This window comes from Barbatula barbatula, assembly GCF_947034865.1.
Source record: "Barbatula barbatula genome assembly, chromosome: 7".
NCBI classification, from domain to species: Eukaryota; Metazoa; Chordata; class Actinopteri; order Cypriniformes; family Nemacheilidae; genus Barbatula; species Barbatula barbatula.
Window position 1 is genome coordinate 9,008,420 of NC_136770.1, and position 20,753 is coordinate 9,029,172.

A 20,753-nucleotide genomic window follows, 5' to 3' on the forward strand; every position below is an offset into this window, starting at 1 on the left:
TTTTTTTCTCCGCTCTGATCTCCTTCTGCGCTTTGCGCTTCTCCGTCTGGATGCGGGTTCTCCGCATACATCGCGGCCCGGATCGCAATGACCTACGCTTGAAAATTGATGCGAGTAAACACAAAGTGTACAATCGTCCATTTAAAGCGTTTGGTGTGAACACTCTATAAGAGTATATACGAGATTTACTGAAACACGTCAACACCGCAGACTTGTCGCTTCAGACAAGCACGTGCAGGTCGCGGTCTCTGTTTGCGTCATCACATCATTTCGGCCGTATTGTGTCGGTGACAAAAGTCTTTCGGGCCGAAACTTTTCGGTGGCCGAATATTCGGTGCATCCCTAATTTTAAAGGATTAAAACAGAAAACTTATGTTTTACAATATTACGGTTTTGTTTTGAATTTTTTATCAAATAAAAGCAGACTTGATGAATAAGAGACTTCTTAATTAGACTTTAAAATCACTGAGAACAGCAATGTGTTAACTTCTGAAGTTACAGTACTTCTGTATAATGACAGAAAACTGGCTAGCAGAAAGTAGAAAAAACAGCATCACAGCTTGTGCCAGCTAGCCTCATAAATTTTCAATGAAATAGTTGTAGCTTACAGTTATATCAAATCTGATTTACTGGCTGGCTAGCTACTGAATAAACACAATTTGGAAATTACTTGTTAAAGTTTAACACCATAGAAAAAATATAGTTAACCAAGTAATATCAAAACTTATTTGAATGGATGTAAACTTCGATGTAGATGTAAACTCAAATGTGGAACTGTGGCTTCAATAGTCCCTGTGGTAGTCAGAGTCTGGAAGATACAGATTTCCCAACTAGGTGACTAAGGGATTGTTTGTGGGGGGATGATCTTTTTTAGACAGTTTCTTTATTATCTCACCTAAATATCTGCACAGTCAGTGTATTTGTTTTTACAATGGTATAATTTGCACAATAGCTTACAACACATGGTTTTAAACATACATTTGTGTTATTTATGAACATTTTTTAATTATGTTTTGTGCAGGATTCAATAATTTAGCTGTGTTGTTATGCAAGAAAGCACAGTGCATGTAGGGGGTGTGGTCTCAATAGCCCTGCAGTAAGCAGTGTGCTTTGGGGATGTGATTGATAATTGTGCACGGTAGAAATTCAACTGAAATAGCATTTAATCTGGTTGTTATAACCAAGAATAATCTACAGCATCAACTACATTTAAATTCCCTTTTATAGGGTAACCTGCAATTTTCTAAATTCCATGTTTATTCCCGTTAATTCCCATGGAAAGTTTCGAGCCTTGAAAATTCTCGGAATTTTGCAAACCTTAGTTACATCCCAAGGATCCACCGATACCACTATTTCCTTTACCGATCCGATTCCGACTGTTTCAAAACACATTTAAGTGGTTTAAAAGCCCTTGCATGAATAAGAGCTAGACAAAGGATGACAAAATAAACGGATGCTGCGTTAATTGCATAAATGTTTTTAATGTTAACCGGAATTGTTTTTATTGCATGGGTTAAGTTACTAGAGACACAATGTTTTTGTATTCATAAACGATCTAAATGTTAAGAAATGTAAACGTTAATGTGCTTTTAATACAGAGAAATGCAGAAATCATATCACATCTCCATATTAAAATGTTTAAAAACTGGTGAGCCACAGAATTAGTTAACATTACTTACATTAGGTATAAAAATATATGCTTATGCTTTTGTTACAGGGAGTTAAAGAGCAGCTCGTTTCCTCCGCCGTCCACTTGTTAAACAGACTTTCACCAGAGTAAAATAGACCTATACGCTTGTTTTTCTCTTCAAAAACATGTAAAACAAAATAATCAATATACATTGCGTTTTGTTTTGTCTGTTTTATATTAGTATTACACCATTCAGCGCAGGTTTTAATGCAGTTTTTATGTATTATTCTGTATGTTATTTTTTCAACATTAAGGATATGATATTAATGCATTATGAATATTTTATGATAATTTGAAGCTTGATGTGAAATTGTGACTTAATAAAACGTAACAAATTACATAATTATTAACTTATTTTAAATAAACCAATATTAGAATATCAGAGTTTGGGCTACACTCAGCAGAGAAGTGGAACTCACAGGCCAGAGTTGAGAACCACTGCTCTAGAGTTTACACATCAGGAACATTACTCTTCGAAAGGGGTAGAACACAGGGATGATCACTTCGGAATGGAACGCAGGGTATGTATATGGAGAACAGAATGAGCTTAAATGGTGTGGCAAGATGAGGGCGATCTTGGCAGGTGTGGTTAATTGCAGAAAGGGTACAGCTGTGTGGAGTCTGAAGGAAAATCACATGGAAGCAAACCGGGGGACAGAGAGGATGACATTCTCATATGTGACCAAGGTAGCGAGTGAAGCATTTGTGTTAACATTCTAAAGAGTTCTGTTATCAGCCCCCAGTGGAATATGAAACCATATCCATACCGGCTGGCCCAGTTCATCACGAAGTGGAATGGTAAAGCAATGAGAACAGTTTGATACGATGGTGGAAAAGCCCTCAAATTGTGTATGAGCTCTTGAGGAGAGATGGTTGTGTTAAAATAAAGCTGCCTAACTGTTAGTTCTGATCAGTTTTGTGATCTTTCTCTCTTGCAGGTATTGATGCGGAGCTGTACTATGTGAGGGATGATGTGGTAAATCATTATGCCCTATCTTTCATCCTGCCTGTGCCCAGTGATACCAACAGTCTGCATTTCACTTGGCATTCCAACAGCAAGGTTGACATTGTACATCATATTTATTCCTCATGTTGCTCTGTCACTGCAATGTCTTGTACTTGTAATGTGGTGTTAGGCTTGCAAATTGTTTCCTCATTTGGGAGATGATTTGAACCAAATTATAATTCTTTACATTCCGAAATGTATGATGTACGATGTGTTGTCAGAAAATGACAGAAGTTAAAAAATACATACCACCTGTAATATTTTTTACTAAATCATTGTATGCATCAATAATTAGAATAATGTTATGTGTTTTGTGACTTGTCAAGATGAACAAATCATTGAATCAGAAATATCAATTTGATTAATTGACAGTTTTTCTGAAAAGCACTACCAAAGTTTGATTAAAGAAGCTGTTATAACGTCAGTACCTTAACACTAGTATACTTACGTAATGGGACAGAAGATCTATCAGATTGTTGTGGTTTTCAAGATGTTCTTTATTTTTTATCACCAGTCTTTGTGAATTGTATGCTTTAGTCAAACGCTTATCTTTGTATAATCAAATTGATCAAAGATCCACAGTAATTAAATGGCTTCACTAAAATGGTGTTATGGCTGGCAATGTAAAAGTTAATCTCCCAACTATTTCTGTCCTTCACAGGTTGATTACAGGTTGGGGTTTCAGATGGAAAACACGTCAGTCATGGATCAACCTCAGAGCAACATCACTGTCCAGGGAGAGGTGCCTCGTACTCGCTCAGGTGAGTAAAACGTACATCCTGGAAGAATACAGCTGCTCAAGAAAATAGTAAAATCAGTGGCTCTTGTGTGTTTTTTAATGTTCGTAACAAAAAATCAGCTCTGACTCTTTGTAAAGTGTAATTTTCTACAGAACTGTGGGTTAAAGTAAACTGTAATTTATGAATCCCTAGAAATAATTGTGGTAGATTTTAGGGTTGGGCTGATACACGATGCCATCGACGATGGCTGACAGGCATCATGATGGTGAGCCTGCACTGTGACTCCAACAAATGTTGCAAATCAATTTGTGAACAAATATGAACAAGGCTATGGGGCATTTAAGCTCAGTGCTGTACAGACTGGCCAGACTTTATAACTGTGGGGCTTGAGCTGTATAAAGAGGGCGCACAGTTTGCACAGACCCGCTTGACTTAATAACTGTAAGACACCTGTCTGCGCATCCCCTGTTTAAAGAAGATGGATGTCTTACTCGTGTCTGTGCATCCCCTTCACATCGTTCCAAGTGGGCAGGAGCTGTGCTGCGAACTGCGGTCCCGATTTGGTTGACATCGCCCAACCCTTTTAGATTTTATCTATTCCTTATTTTCTGACAAGGCATTGTTATGCAGTTTACAAGAATCTGTTGTACAGTAATGTAATGGCACAAATAAGTATGCAATACCTGAGTCATTAATATTAAAAAAGTTAAATCTGCTAGTATTTATTTAGATTTAACGCAAAAACAAACATGGAGTATAATTTTGATTGCATGGGATTTATTAGCTTTAAAAATACGGCTTATCAGGTTATCAGTAAGCATACTTGTGTTTATGTATGTTTAGTGTTCAGAGTGGACCTCTTTTGCTCTGGTAAAGCTGATGGAGAGGCTGTGTTAACCGTGCAGTTGAACCTGACTACACTAACCAACAACTTCACTGTACTCAACTTCAAACGCAGGAAAATGTGTTACCGAAGTAAGATCTTTTAATCAGCTTTTTCCTTCATCCAACAGTCTGATATTCATTTTGTGTATTATTTTTCTTTATTTACATAAGATGCTGAGAATGTTCTGTATTTGTTCTGCCAAAACATGCACAGATCATGACAACACGAGACCACTGTCATACGCTTTCCCAGTTAAATATGGCCAATGAATTTATTCAAAGCACATGTGCCAAATTAGCTAACGAAAAAAAATGTATGTGCCCAGATTTTCTCTCTTAGTAGAACTGGGTCAGTGAGTGTGTGTGCTGCTCAGAAAAATAAGTCTTTGTTTAAATGGCGTGGAATTTTACTGCCTTGGCAACAATTTGCCAAATCAAACATAAATGAGACCACAACTCATGAGTGCATCATGTCTGAATCTATTTTTATGGACAGGCTTTAATGTTTATTACCAATACAGAGGACTGTTATTGATTACCTTTACTTTTTGCTTTTGGCTCAACAGGAATAGAGCAGCCTGAGCCCCCTAAAACGTTGCCATTCCCAAACATAACCATACAAAGAACTGGCCGTGAGTAACTATAGTCAATCATTTAGCCTTTTAGTGAATTTGGTTCTATATTGAAATAAATGATCTTTTTGTCTTTAGCGAGCAGTTCTAATGCTCCCACAACATCCACTCGTGTTTTCTACATCAGTGTGTGTGTGTGCTGCATCGTCATCTTCCTGGTGGCCATTATCCTCGCCGTCCTACACCTGCATACCATAAAGAGAGTGGAAATGGATGACAGGTGTGTGTATTTGTGTTAATGATGTACTGTGACAGTATGTACTGACGTGCACTTAACTTCTTTGGTCGACCATGGCTATCTTCTTATAGCCTAGGCCATATTTATGTACTGCAACATTTCTTTCCAATTCCTCTTCCAGTGAGTTCTTTGCCATGAGGTGGCATGTTGAAATTCCAGTGACCAGTATGAGAGCGAGCGAGAGAGAGAGAGAGAGAGAGATATCACACTAAATATAACACACCTGCTCCCCATTCACACCTGAGACCTTGTAAAACTTAACATATCACATGACACCAGGAAGGGAAGATGGCCAATTGGGTCCAATTATTAATATTTTATTACACTTTTAAACACAACACACACAGAACTGCTCAGACATGACAGAAAAAACAGCAGAATATGGGAATATGGGTACAGTAAATGGAAAACAAAAGAAAAAGTAAATCAATCTCCTCCAACAAGACAAGCAGTGTCTGGATGTGAATCATCACAGAGCATACGAACATAGCATGGCTACAAGGCACTCGTTAGACAGTTAGCACTTAAAACAAAGTCACAAAGACCGGCTAGGCTGATCTAGGAAATCCTTGAAGCAAGAAGGATGCCAGCGTGGGCCCAATATGCTGCAAGTAAGGGTCCCATACCTTATGAAAAGAATCCATTTTGGAGTGACTTATAGGCAAATAGGGTCCACCGTATTGGGACACTGAAGATAGCAGTTAGATCATTCACAATACTAGACCAATACCTTTGTAACTTCACACATGACCAGATCCACAACAATTTTATTCCATTGTACGTTATCCTTTCTAACTTTAATTTTTTTACTTTTTTAAATAATTTTGAAACTTTTTTTTACCAGACCATCACACACACCACGTCTCAGGCAAAGATGATCAACTGGTTTGTGAGTATTATGTATTAGGGGGTAAGGAGAGATGACCAAGAGGGTTGTATCTCTGGTTTGTTGTTATGAGAGGAGGTGGACATGTTTCTAAAAGATATGGAAGTCTATAAGTAAGTTTTTTTTGTATAGCTTTCCTGTAGCTCTGTGGTAAGAGCATTGCGTTAACAACGCGAAGTTGTGGGTTTGATCCCAGGGGATTGCAGATACCTATGTAAAATGTATAGGATAATCCCATGTAAGTCGCTTTGGATAAAAGCGTCTGCCAAATGCCTAAATGTGTATAAATCGGCAAGTATGCAGAGGGAGGGGAACAATGGCATATGTTATATGACATGTTTTGGATAAATGTGTCTGGGCTATTTTGTATGCGTTTGTGAGGTAAATCACAGATTTTACCTAACTGGACAGAAACGGTTTTTAATGGGAAGTACTTTAGACTGTATGAGTTTCAGGTTGGCTTTCTTTGTCATTGAGAAAATATCTTCCATCCAGAAATGTGCATCAGGAGTAATGGATAAATCTGATTCCCATCTAGGAAATGGTATGCTTAATGTGTTGTCTGATTTTGAACAAATCTTGTATGTTTTGGTGTAGTTTTTCGAAGACTATATATTCATGAAAGCTGAAAGATTAATTTTGTGTATTTATTTTCGACTGTATGGATGATTTGATTTGTAGATATTCCACAAAGCAATGACTCTTGATGCTGTGTTTCTGGACCAAGTATGACAATGGGGCAAAGTTATTATTATGGAAGATATGCTGAAGTTGTGTTATGCCCTTCTGTGCCCATGTGCGGAAGTTAAGTGGGTTCTTGTTAAATGTCAAATCTGGGTTATTCCTGATGGGGGTGAATTTAGATGGTGAAAGGGGAGTGTTTATTGATTTGATAAAATTTCAGCCAGGTTGTAAGGGCTGCTCTGTAAAAAAACATCTGTTAAAGAAAGAGATGAAGTACTGGCAGAATCATACTTTAATGTAATTTAAATCAGTGCAAAATGTAAAATACAGGTAAATCAACTGTGAAATGAATATGGACAATTCCTTCATATTAATACAGTATATTGTGCCCTATTTTTACGTTTTCTTTTTAAGAGTGTGCTGCTACTTTTGTGTTTTGAAACAATTTAGTTTATTTTTGTTTTTTTGATTGTCTGACTTTTAAATTGTAAATTTTATATCTAACCATGTGTTTTCTGAGGGGTTAGGATGAATCTTATTGTATATGTTTTGGAGCTAATTGGTCAGGAAATAGTTGTAGAAATTTGGTACCTCTAGACCTCGATGTTTTGAGTTCTGTAATGTAGTCAGGTTAATTCTTGGTCTTATTTTTCCTGTAAAATTTGGTAATGATTGAATCTAGCGATTGAAACGAATTAGATGTGGGTTGCATTGGAATCATTGATAATGGGTAGTTTATTTTATGAAGTATGGTCATTTTAACTACTGATATTCTGCCCATAATGGTAAATTCATGGAGTTTTGCAGATCTCCACTTATTGTTTTGAATAATTGAGTGAAATTAAGACAGATACTCAGAGGGTACACGTATGCCTAAATACATGATCGGCGCATGAGGATGAAAGGTAGTGTTTGGGATGTCACATCCAAGCTGTTGTAAATTTATTCTAAAATATTTGAGAATGGATTATTGAGCCTAATTCATGAAACATTTGTAAATAAGTAATTTGCGTGTAAAATGGACATTCCTGAAAAATTCCCTCAGGATTCACAAATATTCGTGTCTTGTCCCTTGGTGCAGTGTGAAACTACGTGATGTTAGTCCATTGGTAATGAGAGCAGCTGAAGGTGATGTTTACAAAATTTGTATCCTGTTTATGAAAGACTCTCCAAACCGCTAATGTGGAAAACAGGAATTTCCAATTGACCCTATCAAAGGCTTTTTCTGCATCCAGTGTAACTACAATTTTTTTTCTTTTTTCAGTTGGCACAAATTACAATTGAAACACATTTTTCTTAGCTTGAGGTTATCTTAAACGTCTTTTCGATGATACGAGCTGATATTTAAAATTCAAAGGCTGAGAACAATCTTCAGTGGGACTATAACAGCCTTAACCAATGGGTTGATGCGTAAGGTTGCTTTGATTTTGGTACTGTGTTGTAATGTTGTGCCATACGTGACCGGGGGCACTGAGCATGCATTTCAGATTAGGCAGTCGTGGCCTAATGGCTAGGGAGTCGGAATCGTGACCAGAAGGCTGCCGGTTTGATTGGTTGAGGCGGAGGGGGACAGCATGGGCCAGATTACATTGCAACAATGCAACACACACCAAGGTCTGAAAATCCTGCGTTGGGCCTCCCTTGGCTGAGGGTGTCTTGCCGAAACACCCAATGCGGCTGACACTGACGATGTGTCATATTGATTGGGAACCAAACAAAGGGCAATATCAAAGTGGGATCACAACAACCCCTGAACACAGAGGATGCCTACCCGACGAACCCAGTGAAACCTCAGACCCATCTTTTCCTAAATTCATATTCTTGACAATTCAACTGTGCCGAAAAGCTTCTGAACGTATCTGAATAACTTGTTCTTTTAGTTTGACTCTTGTCTGATAGATTTGTGGTTGTCCTACAATTGCACTAGCGATTTATCTACCGTTTTTGCTTTTCTTTAACTGACAGTAGTCCATACCACATAATCATATTGAAATTTATTACACTTCTACTGCCTGTAGAACTCTCTACAAATGTCAATTTACAATCAATAATTGTTCCTAAATAATAATAACTTCCAACCGTCTCTATATATGAGTTTAAAAGGCTAGGGCGATATGGCCTAAAAAATTTTTTATCCCGATAACGATACCAATGACGATAATATATATATATATATATATATATATATATATATATATACACATTTATATATTACGTTGCTTTTATTAATTAAAAGTCCTTTTATGTTCGCCAGTCCGTCTCCTTCCTTCCTTTTATGGATTGTATTACAAACGTCAATTCGTTCCATTGTTTACTTTGCTTATCATAAGAGACGCAATTAGGAAATTCGCTGGCAATTTTTGTCTGGTTGGCTACTTTATTACCCCAAGGTCCATGTGTAGTTTTTGGATTGCGTAGCTTCAAACTTTCTTCGTACTCTGGTTTGTGTTTTAGATAATGGAACAAATTGGACGGGTTTCAACTCTTTGTAACCACCGTTTTTCTGCAAACCTTGCATATTACGGTAGTTTATTCTTCATCTGATTTTCTAAACGCTTGCGGAAACGCTTGCGGTTCATGTCCGGCATATTTAAACGCTCCGTCTATTAGTTTCAAACAATCTCCAAATTATATCCACCATTTCTATAACATTCCTCACGGAAATGCAGTGAACAAACAAACGCAGCATGTTGTGTTTGTATATTTGTCAATAACAAGTGCTGAAATCCGTTGAATTCCGTGGAGTTTTCGAGGGAGATCTGCGGGCGCTTATTTCACGCTACCTTATCGGGCCCTGGTGCGGAAAGTGTAGAAAAATCAGAGAGCTGAGCGATGGGAGTCGGGCGTTCTTACAAGGAAAGTCGTCGCTAGAGCACCTTGGGGTCGGGAAGTCAGGTTTACCTGGTTGTTTAGGAGGTTCCCCCCTACCATGTAAAGCGCTTTGATTACCCAGAGAAGGGCAATATAAATGTAATTTAATTATTGATATAATTAAAAGTCTCAGATGGGTTGTTAAACCTGTGGAATTCTATGCATTTCTCCTGGTGCCTCAGAATTGATCCTTCGAGTATTAGCTTTGCATTACAATTACATAACACTTACAACGTTTTTAATGCGCTACAGGTCATGGCCAGGTAAAACTATACACATACACATTATGTAGACATAATGAGTAGAAACCTAGTTATTGAAACTTGTTTTATTTATTTTGTTTTTCTCATGGTTATATTTAAGAAAGAACTAGAACTGGAACTGGAAATCAAACTTTTGGAAATAATCTTCAAATGAGGATATTTTACAAAGAATGCCTGAGCCAACAAGATCAACCAAGAGTGATCGAGCTTAGCAAAATGTTCACTTCAGCCCAAGTAATCCATTTCCATCTGTTTGCCTCTTTCAGCGTTAGTGACAGTGGAAGCTCCCAGGGCCTTTCTCAGCCTTCCACCCAGACCACCCAGTACCTGAGGGCAGACACTCCAAACAACGCTACACCTGTCACCAGTAAGACACATTACAAGCACACCATGCCCTATCACCTCTGACCTCAAATCTCAGGAGTGACAGTCATTCAAAAGCAAAAGTGAAATACTGACAGCATGACAACACGTAAAAACTGTGATCAAAATTAAGGTCATCACACAATTAAATTTTTACTTTCCCTAAAAACATGTATTTTCTCTGCAGTTTTTAGGGTTTGAAAAAATTGTACACAGAACATATTTTATCCAGGGTTCATTTTCTGCAAATAAATGCAAAAAGAAGCAATATTATAATTCGATCAGCGAATATAAATGCTCATCATATTTTTATTAATTTCTTTATAAAATCCTCTAAACATATATTGTGAAAATACCCTGAAGATATCAACAGATTATTCAACAGATCATTAAATATTAATGAAACGTTATACTTAATCCTCTAGGCTATGTTATACAGTATGCATGCATTAGGCCTTTTTAAAGAAATATCAATATGTATAACAAATAAATATGATATACAGTGGGGGAAATTATTATTTGATCCCCTGCTGATTTTGTTAGTTTGCCCGCTTACAGGGTCTATATCAGTTAAAATAAATCTACCATAAAAATTTGAGACCGAATATAATGTATTTTTTATTTTTTGATATTCTGTCTCTAATTTTTAAGGTAGATTTATTTTAAAATAAACCTACCATAAAAATTATAGACCATTTCTTTGTAAGAAAGCAAATTTACAAAAGCATCAGGGGATCAAATAATTATTTCCCCCACTGTATGTCACAGATTGCAGAGGTGAGGATCAAAACGCAGTTTATTTAAGGGGTAGTAATCCACAGGAAAATCCAAGAGTAGGCACAGATCACACACAGAGATTGAGTCCAAACAATATAAAATCCAAGGCAAAACAGGATGAACAAAAGCTACTGCAGCAAACAAAATACCAAGCAATAAATGATTGTGAAAACTGGGTATAAATATACAGAACTAAATGGATAAAAATAAATGCTATTAAACAATGGTTCCAGACAACGACTTACGGGAAATTTAGTGTGAATGAAAGTCAGGGTGTTGATAAGAGTGCCCTCTGGTGGAGCATTAACTGCACTATAGCTGGTAACTGTCACTATAAAAGTGCAATCAGAGTAAATAGCTGACAAATAATTAATATTCAGTTTCGTCCTGTGTGATCGAAACTGCTATGTTATGAGAGACAGTTGCCAGTCTCCCTTTCGAATTTCCACTTCTAGAGCTCCGCCCTTCTAAGCGAGTAAGGCACTTGGGTGCGATTGATATTCGTCCGAAGTTTCAGTCGCAGAATCTGCAGATTACAAATGATATTAATGTATTATGAAACTAATTAATCTGTTTCTTAATAATTATGTTGTACTTTTGTATTGCTTGTATCGGCTTTTCTAACTCTAACTAAGCTTTTAACTCTTTTTTTTTTTTTTGGAGCTCTTATAACTCGCATCAATCAGGTCCGGCACTTTATCTCTCTTAATAACTCCTTTAACATCAGTCCTGCACTTTATTTTCTCAATCCTGCATGTTTTATAACTGAAACCAAAACATCAGAACGAACGAGCGATTTGCTTCCGATGGACACGCATCCTTCCTAAGTATTTCCTAATACAAAGGAGCACCTCTCAGAAAACGTATACAAATAAATAATGATCATTTTAGATGTTTAATTATGACTTGGAGTTTTGGGATCGCGAGACGAGGGCAATGTTTAAATTTATGAAAATACGTATTTTTCTTTTTCCTGCAGCTTAAAATTATTGTCGTGTGATTAGCTCCTGCTCCATATGTGTCATGTGGTGCACTTGAAATAATTGTGTGCCTGTAGATTATTTCTAATAAGAAGCTAAAGAAACCAAACAAATTACAGAGGCCAAGCAGAATTTCAGACAATTAAACTGAAGTAGAACAAACTTTCAACCAATCAAATTGAAGAACGAACATTGCTGTAGGCATGCAGGCACTTAAAAGAAACCGTGCGCAAACTGCAGTGCGGTGATTCCGTTTTAATGACTGTGTAGTGAGATGTTAGAAGTAGGGATGAGTCACGATTGTCTAATATTCGATTTGTTGATTTAATTACAGAACATCGAATAATGTTTGTGATTGTTATCTAAAAATAAAGAATTCCCTGTGTTTTGTGTTGATGCGATGGTGACGCATTCATGTTGCTAAATAGCACACCTTAAAGCTGTCAACAGACAACTGAAGAAGTCTTACACTCGCTAACATTATGTAGGCTATGTACACTGTAGACTTGTGTGGCATAGACTGTAACTTGGGACGTTAAATATGAGTTCTGTGTTGGCTCCTTTATAACATGAATGAAAATGAAGTCCAGTGCAAACTCTTCCATATGAAGATTGCTTATCATAGGTCAACCACTAGGATGCACGTTCATTTGAGATCGAAGCATCCACAGGTTAGCGGCAATCGTCTAGTTTCATGATCAGATCAACCACGTTGAATGCTAGATTTCCAGAGCAAGCAACAGCCCTCATCATCACTAAGATGATTGCTAAAGATATGCTTCCGATCAGCTGTACTGTAAGTGCCATCATTCAGGGTGTTCGTATTATGTTCCTTCATTTGGTTATGTTTAAAGGCGCAGTTTTTGATTGAACCCTGGCCACTAGTGTTGTATTACAGTTTTTCAACTAATCTCTCCAAAAACGATACTGGCCACCACAGTACAAAAATTTGTTGTTGGCTGAGACGGGTCTGTCTTCTAATGTTGATGTAGGAAAGAGATCATGTGTGCATTGTGGGAAAGACTGTAGAAAAGTGGATTTTAAGTGTAAATAGAAGGATAAAAGTCAGGCAGGAACTAGGACCTGCTTTAATATTATTAAGACTTTCCAGCAGAGACGTGTCAGGACCCGCGGTTAGGTTTTAAAGCTTTTAGCAAAGATACTCATAGATATCTATAGAGATATTTTCCAGTAGAGAGACGTTTGAGAGAAAGATTATCTAAAAATCACCCAGATTCGGATCAGTATGTGAGTAAAATAGTTTTTTCTGTTTGGTAGAACCAAGATATGTTGTTGTTGAAATATTGGCTGTGTGACGAAGCAGTTTTAAGCGTCATTGTTTATCTGGAATCGCTTTAATATTGTACTCGTCTAGATACTGCTGAGAGAGAAACTAGGGTGGACATTTCAGCTGGACAATGATCCCAAACACACAGCCAAGGAAACTCAATTGGTTTCAGAGAAAGATGATAAAGCTGCTAGAATGGCCCAGCCAATCACATGACTTGAATCCAAAATAAAATCTTTGGTAAGAAAATTGTTTTCTTTATATGTATGGATTATTTGGGATTATAACGAAATTATAACGAAAGCACCTTGAGAAATGTATTTACTGAGAAAAATGGTGACCTGTTCCATTTTATTTTACCCGCTGTATATCCTCCTGAAAATCCCGTATTTTTCCTTTAATATGTTTCAGCACGTTATCCTAAAATTACTGGATGGCTTGAGTTAAAATAGCTTATTCCCTAATTAATTAAACAGTTTGTCATCATTCAGATGGAAGGCGTGAATGGTCTGTCTCTCTCTCTCTCTCTGTTTATTTGTTAGCCTATGCATGCGTTGGAGGTAAGCGATTTTCGAAGAATTCCCAGCGTATATCAAATATTATTTTTGCTTTAAATACCCATACCTGGTAAGAAGGCAAACGTAACAAAGGCAGCGCTTTTCCAATAAAAAAGTCAAATGGTAAGATTCAGATATGTAAACTACAAAATTTTTGTGAGTTTGCTGTTGAAAACTTGAAAAATTAAAAAGGTTGGTCAAATAATGTGAGATAACGTGTTTGAGTTAATATCACGCCTAAAACATAATTAAACATATGTTTATAGCATATAAGGCATAAGATATGACTAAGATATAATGAATTTAATTAGCATGGAAGAATTCAATAGACTGCAGAACAATCATCACAGGTAATGAAATGATACATTTGTATTTAATGTACTGTTTTAAAAATCCTATTAAAGCTACTTATTAAGCTAGTAGCTATTAAAGCTAAAGAGTGAACATTTTCTCTTGTCTCCTCTTTTTAAGATTTGTAAAATTTTGTTTTTGGAATAAATATCTGATGTAAAACAATAGTTGTTAGCCAAGTCTATTCACACCATGTCATGGTCAGTAAAGTGACATTGACAAACTGCTCAAATACATTAATTATATTACATTTACAGTGCATCCGGAAAGTATTCACAGCGCTTAATATTTTCCACATTTTGTCATGTAACAGCCTTATTCCAAAATGGATTCAATTCATTATTTTCCTTAAAATTCTACAAACAATACCCCATCATGACAATGAGAAAGAAGTTTGTTTGAAATCTTTGCAAATTAATTAAAAATAAAAACGAAAGAAAGCACATGTACATAAGTATTCATAGCCTTTGCTCAATACTTTGTTGAAGCACCTTTGACACCAATTACAGCCTGAAGTCTTTTTGAGTATGATGCTACAAGCTTGTCACACCTATTTTCCAATTTTTTTGGGTTATATTATGTTGCGAGCTGGATGCCATTGTGAAATGAGAAAAGTGGAAACGAATGCTCGAATTAGCTAAACTGGAATCAGAAGGTTGGAATAAATTGGCATGTGAATTGCCTTATCCCCCTCCACACTTGAGTTAAGTATCATGGTATCTTCAGCACACATAGCTTCTGTGTGATGGAAGTTGTTTGTGGGTCAGGGTAGGATGAGGATACAAATATTATACACTTAGATTTCTCAGGCGAGTGAAAAAAAATCTGATTTCACATTAATGAATTTGCTATGCTATTATGTTATAATAGCATAGCAACGTTTGTGTTAAAATACAGTATGTATCCTTAACACGCTTCAGATTTACTAGAGGACAGGTAGCAAACTAGTTGCTTGTGACCAAAAGGCAATTGTTTCTTTTTGTCCTTTTCCCGACAAAATCATCACAAATATTGTGGATGCTGTGTATTTAACCCTGGGTTTGTTTCATACACATCCTCCATATAAAAAATGCCAATTATTTTTTTTAAAGCAAGCATCACTTGAAAGTCACCTTACAAAGTCAACAAGAAACACTCTATAGTGGATAATATTTTTCTTTACCTCAAGCTATCTGATTTGTCGGAAATCAGATCCATTAAAATTTTTAGGGGAAGATAAAGAGGCTTAATAACATCCCCATCATATTACTTCTAGCAGAGATGTTGTCTCACAGGAGTACACAGTATATACTCAATGGTCCCCAAATTGGAAACAATAGGTTACTTGCATAACCCCGGTTCTCTGATAACAGAAGTGAGGTATCTCACTGTGGGAATGTCTCAGGTGTGACTGACTGCGGAAGCACCAATTACACCATGTCTGTCGGATCGACAGACCAATTGCGAAAGCCTGGGTCCTGCGACCCAGCACCTGCACTAGGGAACAACCATGTAAATGACCTGTGAGAGGTGCTTAAGCGATATCTGTCGTTCTCACATCGAGTACTGAATGAGCTACAGTCGGCTCAGAAAGCTGGTTACCCTTCTGTAACGATTCCGTCTTCTGCACGTACGCTTGAGGGCGCATTCAGAACTACCGATATATCCCATGATGGGACCAGGGACTTGGTGACCGGACTGTCTCGCCCCTTTCATAAACCAACATATCGGGAGTGCTGGCTTATCGGACCCGAAGCTTGCCCCACATGACATGCTGAAATTGCTGAGAGATAGACCTCTACTGTCAAAAATTGCTCTACCTTTATCCAATAATTCCTGTTGAAAGAAGAGAACAGCACACAGACAAAATTATTTGTCTCTCCACACACCAACATTCAAATACACTCCGCTTTTGATCGTATAAAGAATGGTTAGAGGCTGTATACGCCAACGGCATATACATTTATCCTCTCACGGTCCAGGCTCAAAGAGCTACCTTGTGAAGGGCAGGATGAGATATCTCTCCGTTTGCCTGAGAGAGGAGGTCTCTGCGCAACGAAAGAGGCCAGGGTTGGTCGTGTAGAAGTGCCATTATGTCTGCTATCCACAACTTCCCTGGCCAGAACAGCGTGATCAGAATGAGAGAATGTTTGAATTTCCTCACTCTCTGTAGTGTCGGCCCAACTAGGAATCGGATTCTGCACCACACATTCAGTCTCTGTGCTAGACAACTCCCGTGAGTGACGATGCATTGTGAGTACAGCTTCCACAAATGTCACTGGCAAGAAAGCGAGAATGATGCAGCAGCGGGTAAGGGAGGCGGGACTCCTGGGTCGCTGTTGCGATTGGTCTGTCAATCTGAGAGACTTGGTGTAATTGGTGCATTCGCAGTGTCACGCCTGAGGCATTCCTATAGTGAGATACCGAACGAATGTTAGAAAGAGAACTTCAACCACACTTTCAATGTAGGAATTGGATAACCAATAAATCAGCAAATCTGCATTATTGTGTTCCGTTAGAAAACGGTGTCAGCACTGCCATTGGTTTGATCCCAGTAAACATGCATACTGTTAAAAAAGGTATTCACTGTATGTCTCTTCGAATGAAAGCATCATCCAAATGCGTTAAAAATGCTTTTGATTAGCTACATAGTTCATATGGTGAATTGACTACACATTTTCTAAGTTAGCAAAGTTGTCCTTGTTTTGAACAAAAATGAAACTTTGAAAAACTTTAGAAAAAAAACATGAAATGTATCCCATTTATTCTGGTATAATATATTATATAATTTGTTAATGATATTCTTAGGCTTTTATTGAAGATCTCTGATCTGTCACATTATACTGTATATAACAACTGCCACACACCACACACCAAACAAGTCAGAAAAGATACAAGATACGGAAGCGCTTTTTATCCACTAATCAATCACAGATACAGTCATTATCATGGATGGATAAAAAATTGCAAAATGTAACAAATATAACACCAAATATACTTGGGCGGCCATTAATATACCTGGGGGACCGCTCAAGTAAATGCACTGTATGGGAAACGCTGATAAGCATCCCGATATTTTTTGGCTGCAGCCATATTTCGCAAGAATATCATGACAACCTTTAATATATGCTTCTCCAAAGAAACCAGCAGTTCAGTAGCTTTCATAATCAATGCAGTTTGGTACATATCTGTAATTATGCTGTGTGTGTCGCCTCCTTGTGGTCATCAGGGTTTCGCACGGTCATGTAAAAACCTGGAGAAGTCAAGGAATTTTAAAATGGCAATTTCCAGGCATGAAAAAGTTTTGGAAAATGTTATGGATATGTGCTTTCTAAATTTCAGTTTGCTGCTTCGGAAGAATGATCTTTTACACCATCACCACTTTTTCACTCCGGTGACACAAATGACGTGGTAACAAATGAAGTCACCTAACTCTGTGTAAAAAATCATCCAAAAACAGCCCAAATGCATTGGTGCTTTTGCTCTTCATTTCTCCATTAAATCCCCACTTTGTGTGCGTGTTTGGCAACAATATCCAGAGTGAGGTTGTGATGAAGAGCTTTAGGCTGTACAGTGATCGAGAGCGAGGGATTAATGGAGACATGAAACAGATCTCTCCCTGCAGGCCACACGCACTGTGTCTCGCTTTACCGCATTCCTTCATCTATCCAGAAAAAGATGGACATCATTCCTTTCCTCCCTTTTAAATGTTTAAATTCTCTGTACCTTTCCTCAATGTCTGAGACTGCCTGTCCTCTTTCGGCCGACATTTTTTTTCTTTGCGTTTTCCCGGGTCTGTCTTTTACTTTCTCTCTCTCAACCTGCCATTCAATCCATTTGTTTTCATCATACTGTATACAAGACAACCTAAAGTGCAATTGTTTCTCCATCTGCAAACATTCAGACACAACATTCGCTTGCAGACTCAATTGCTTTGTTCTGAAACCTGGTCAGCTGTCTATATAGGTAGCACTTTGAGGAATTTAATTAAATAAAAATCTGGTGTGACGTTTGGGCGCCTTCGATTCAATTTCATTTTTTTGATAAAACCTTTAAAGTTCATTACGGTAAGCATTATGTTGCGAGTGATTGAGCATTTAGGTTGCATTTATTCAATGAATTAAATCTGAGCATGCGGCTTTGGTCATCCATACTCAGTTTTAGGCTCGCAGTTTATAAATCTGTTACTATAAACTGAGAATAAATCCCAAATAAATTGATTTTATTCAGTTAAGTTTTAAAACATCTTCCAAATTATTTATTGGTAATAAATACTTACATTACCTGTCACTCTCATTATCCTCCTTTCTTGCCCACTTTGCAAAAAAAACCTCATTTGCCAAACTTGATAATGATATAATCAGCCATGGGGAATTCGAAAGTATGCAACAAATTAAATGATCAACAACTTGTGCTTTGGTCTGGTTTTATCTAAAAAATGAATTATTTTAAATATAATTTGGTCAAATTTTCATATAAATAAACTCTTAATACTGTAGATTATTTAGACAAAATGTTACTAATCACTGTTTCTGAATGGCAGACTTGTATAGTGTGGTATTTTGATTTGATGAATTCAGACAGTGGGTCTCGAAAGTTCAGGGTTTGACATATTAAGTGGCGAATCGGAAATTCTGAGGTGGTCACGCGGTAAGGACTGTAGGACATTTCAAAAGAAGGTAAAATGGGATTAAAAAAGTTTTTTGTTTATTAAAAGTGTCGTTTACGACAGCTGCATGTGCGGAACCCTTGTCAGAGAAGAAAATGCAACGTGTTTTTGAATCCGTTACTTTTGATTGATATTTGCGAGGGAGAGAGACCGGTCAGACACTGGCATGTTCGACATTCGGGCCTGTGCAGACCGATCAGCATTATGACATCATGTTCTGCAATCAACAAGAGCGTTTAAAAGCATACAGAGCAGTCTCTCCCCGCGGAAAGAAAGAGCACCTCTGATAGAAAGTGAAGGCCGTCATTCAGTTTTGTCTGTCACATACAGTTTTGTAACAATGAAAATTTTAAATCTCACTATATAAATAAAGCTGACTTGCCTTGACATACAGCAAATTTATGTTTGTGCATATATTTATACTTATTACTTACAGGTATGTATAATGAGGGAGCCTATTATTGTTACATACATGTGTTCTTTATAATATGCAACCGCTTTGGTTTAATGTTATTTTATATTTATTTTATATTTAACTGCATTGCTTGTTTATATTCTTATTTTATGTATGTATTAATGTTTCTGGGTCATGATATTTTCCTCAAAGGTCATGGAAAAGTCATAAAAATGTATCATTACAAATGTGTACTAACTCTGGGTGTTTTAAGCTTATGCTACCTGTTGTCTTGTCACCCTTGCTCTTTTGTGTGGACTAGCACAGACACCATCTACCTGTTATGATTGTCCATCCTTCATACAGCTCTGTCTGTCCCTCTTTCTTTTTATCCCCACCCTATCCTCACTCCATCCATTTCTTCCTCCGTCAGATGCTCACACTGGCTCTGCTCCCATTCTCCAGCTTGCAAGCGCCTCCTTTCCTCACTCCGGTGCCCCCTCCCAAGAAACCAAAAGTAAGTTCTGCGTCTGTGTGGCAGGGCAACAAGAAATTGTAACACAATCACATTTCATTCTTTATGCAGTTTTCATTATCATAATGATCTAATTTATTTATTCAAATTGTACACTGATGGAGACTAAAAGGAGATTCCCGCTTTGTTAGTTGTTTTATTGTACTGACTTTAAAATACCACATGGTGACAGCATTTTGCACATTAGAATGAAGTGAGAAATGTAGTCTAAATACATTTTTGCTTCCTCAGCCTCCAGCAGTAGAACAATGGCTGGTTGTTTTGTTAGTTAACTACCGTCATGAGACAGGTTAGTTAACATCCTCCATTCTTTCCAACTTTGTTGTCGGAAAGAATGGAGGATGCCAGATTGATGCTTGCTTGTGTCTTGGTAAAATGTGGGGATAGATTTCAACTGTACATCCTACTGTATAGTTTCACTAGTCAGCTTGCTGGCTATTCTGGAATATTGGTGAAATACATGCTATTTTAGCAGTGTATAAAACATACAGTATGCTTCAAATGGTTATTGAGAATAAAACGTATCAATAAAAAAAGGAACTACATCTACTATAGGGATAGGGTTTGGTTCAAGGTTAGTTACATGTAATTATGCATCATTTATAGTAAAAACATGTAACGTGTATCAAGGGCACCGTAAAATAGTGTAACCTTTATATCCTTAACATTAAATACAATTAATTCTGTATAACTGTGATAAGTTATATACCAAAACATGTTGTTCAAGAATTACATTGCAATGTTTGCTTATAGTGCTGTAGTTTTTCTTCTATTGGCCTTTACCACAGTTGGACGTTCGCAAAGCAGAAGCTGTACATAGTAGCGTGTAAAAACGTCCATTCTGTACCTTGTTTGGAGTCCTTGCCGGTTTCGATGACCAAAAAGCAATTCAGGGCCAGTAAATTTTCAGAAGTATCACCCAGATGTAATTTTGGACTGTACTTTGAACACTACTTAAACTGCAG

The 20,753-nt window shown here is 37.2% G+C and overlaps 1 protein-coding gene across 4 annotated transcripts in view; it reads left to right on the top strand.

The window, feature by feature from the left end:
• ryk (receptor like tyrosine kinase) overlaps nucleotides 1–20,753 on the top strand; it is an 81,902-nt gene that overhangs the window by 7,341 nt on the left and 53,808 nt on the right. The window contains exons 2-8 of one of the 4 annotated variants that reach the window (XM_079459913.1): nucleotides 2,629–2,750; nucleotides 3,358–3,457; nucleotides 4,280–4,411; nucleotides 4,888–4,953; nucleotides 5,032–5,173; nucleotides 10,162–10,262; nucleotides 19,687–19,770. In XM_079459913.1, the coding sequence (XP_079316039.1) occupies nucleotides 2,629–2,750; nucleotides 3,358–3,457; nucleotides 4,280–4,411; nucleotides 4,888–4,953; nucleotides 5,032–5,173; nucleotides 10,162–10,262; nucleotides 19,687–19,770 (747 nt within the window). Of the gene's footprint in view, nucleotides 1–2,628; nucleotides 2,760–3,357; nucleotides 3,458–4,279; nucleotides 4,412–4,887; nucleotides 4,954–5,031; nucleotides 5,174–10,161; nucleotides 10,263–19,686; nucleotides 19,771–20,753 lie in introns of all 4 variants that reach the window. The other 3 variants (XM_079459912.1, XM_079459914.1, XM_079459915.1) reach the window with 3 other exon arrangements.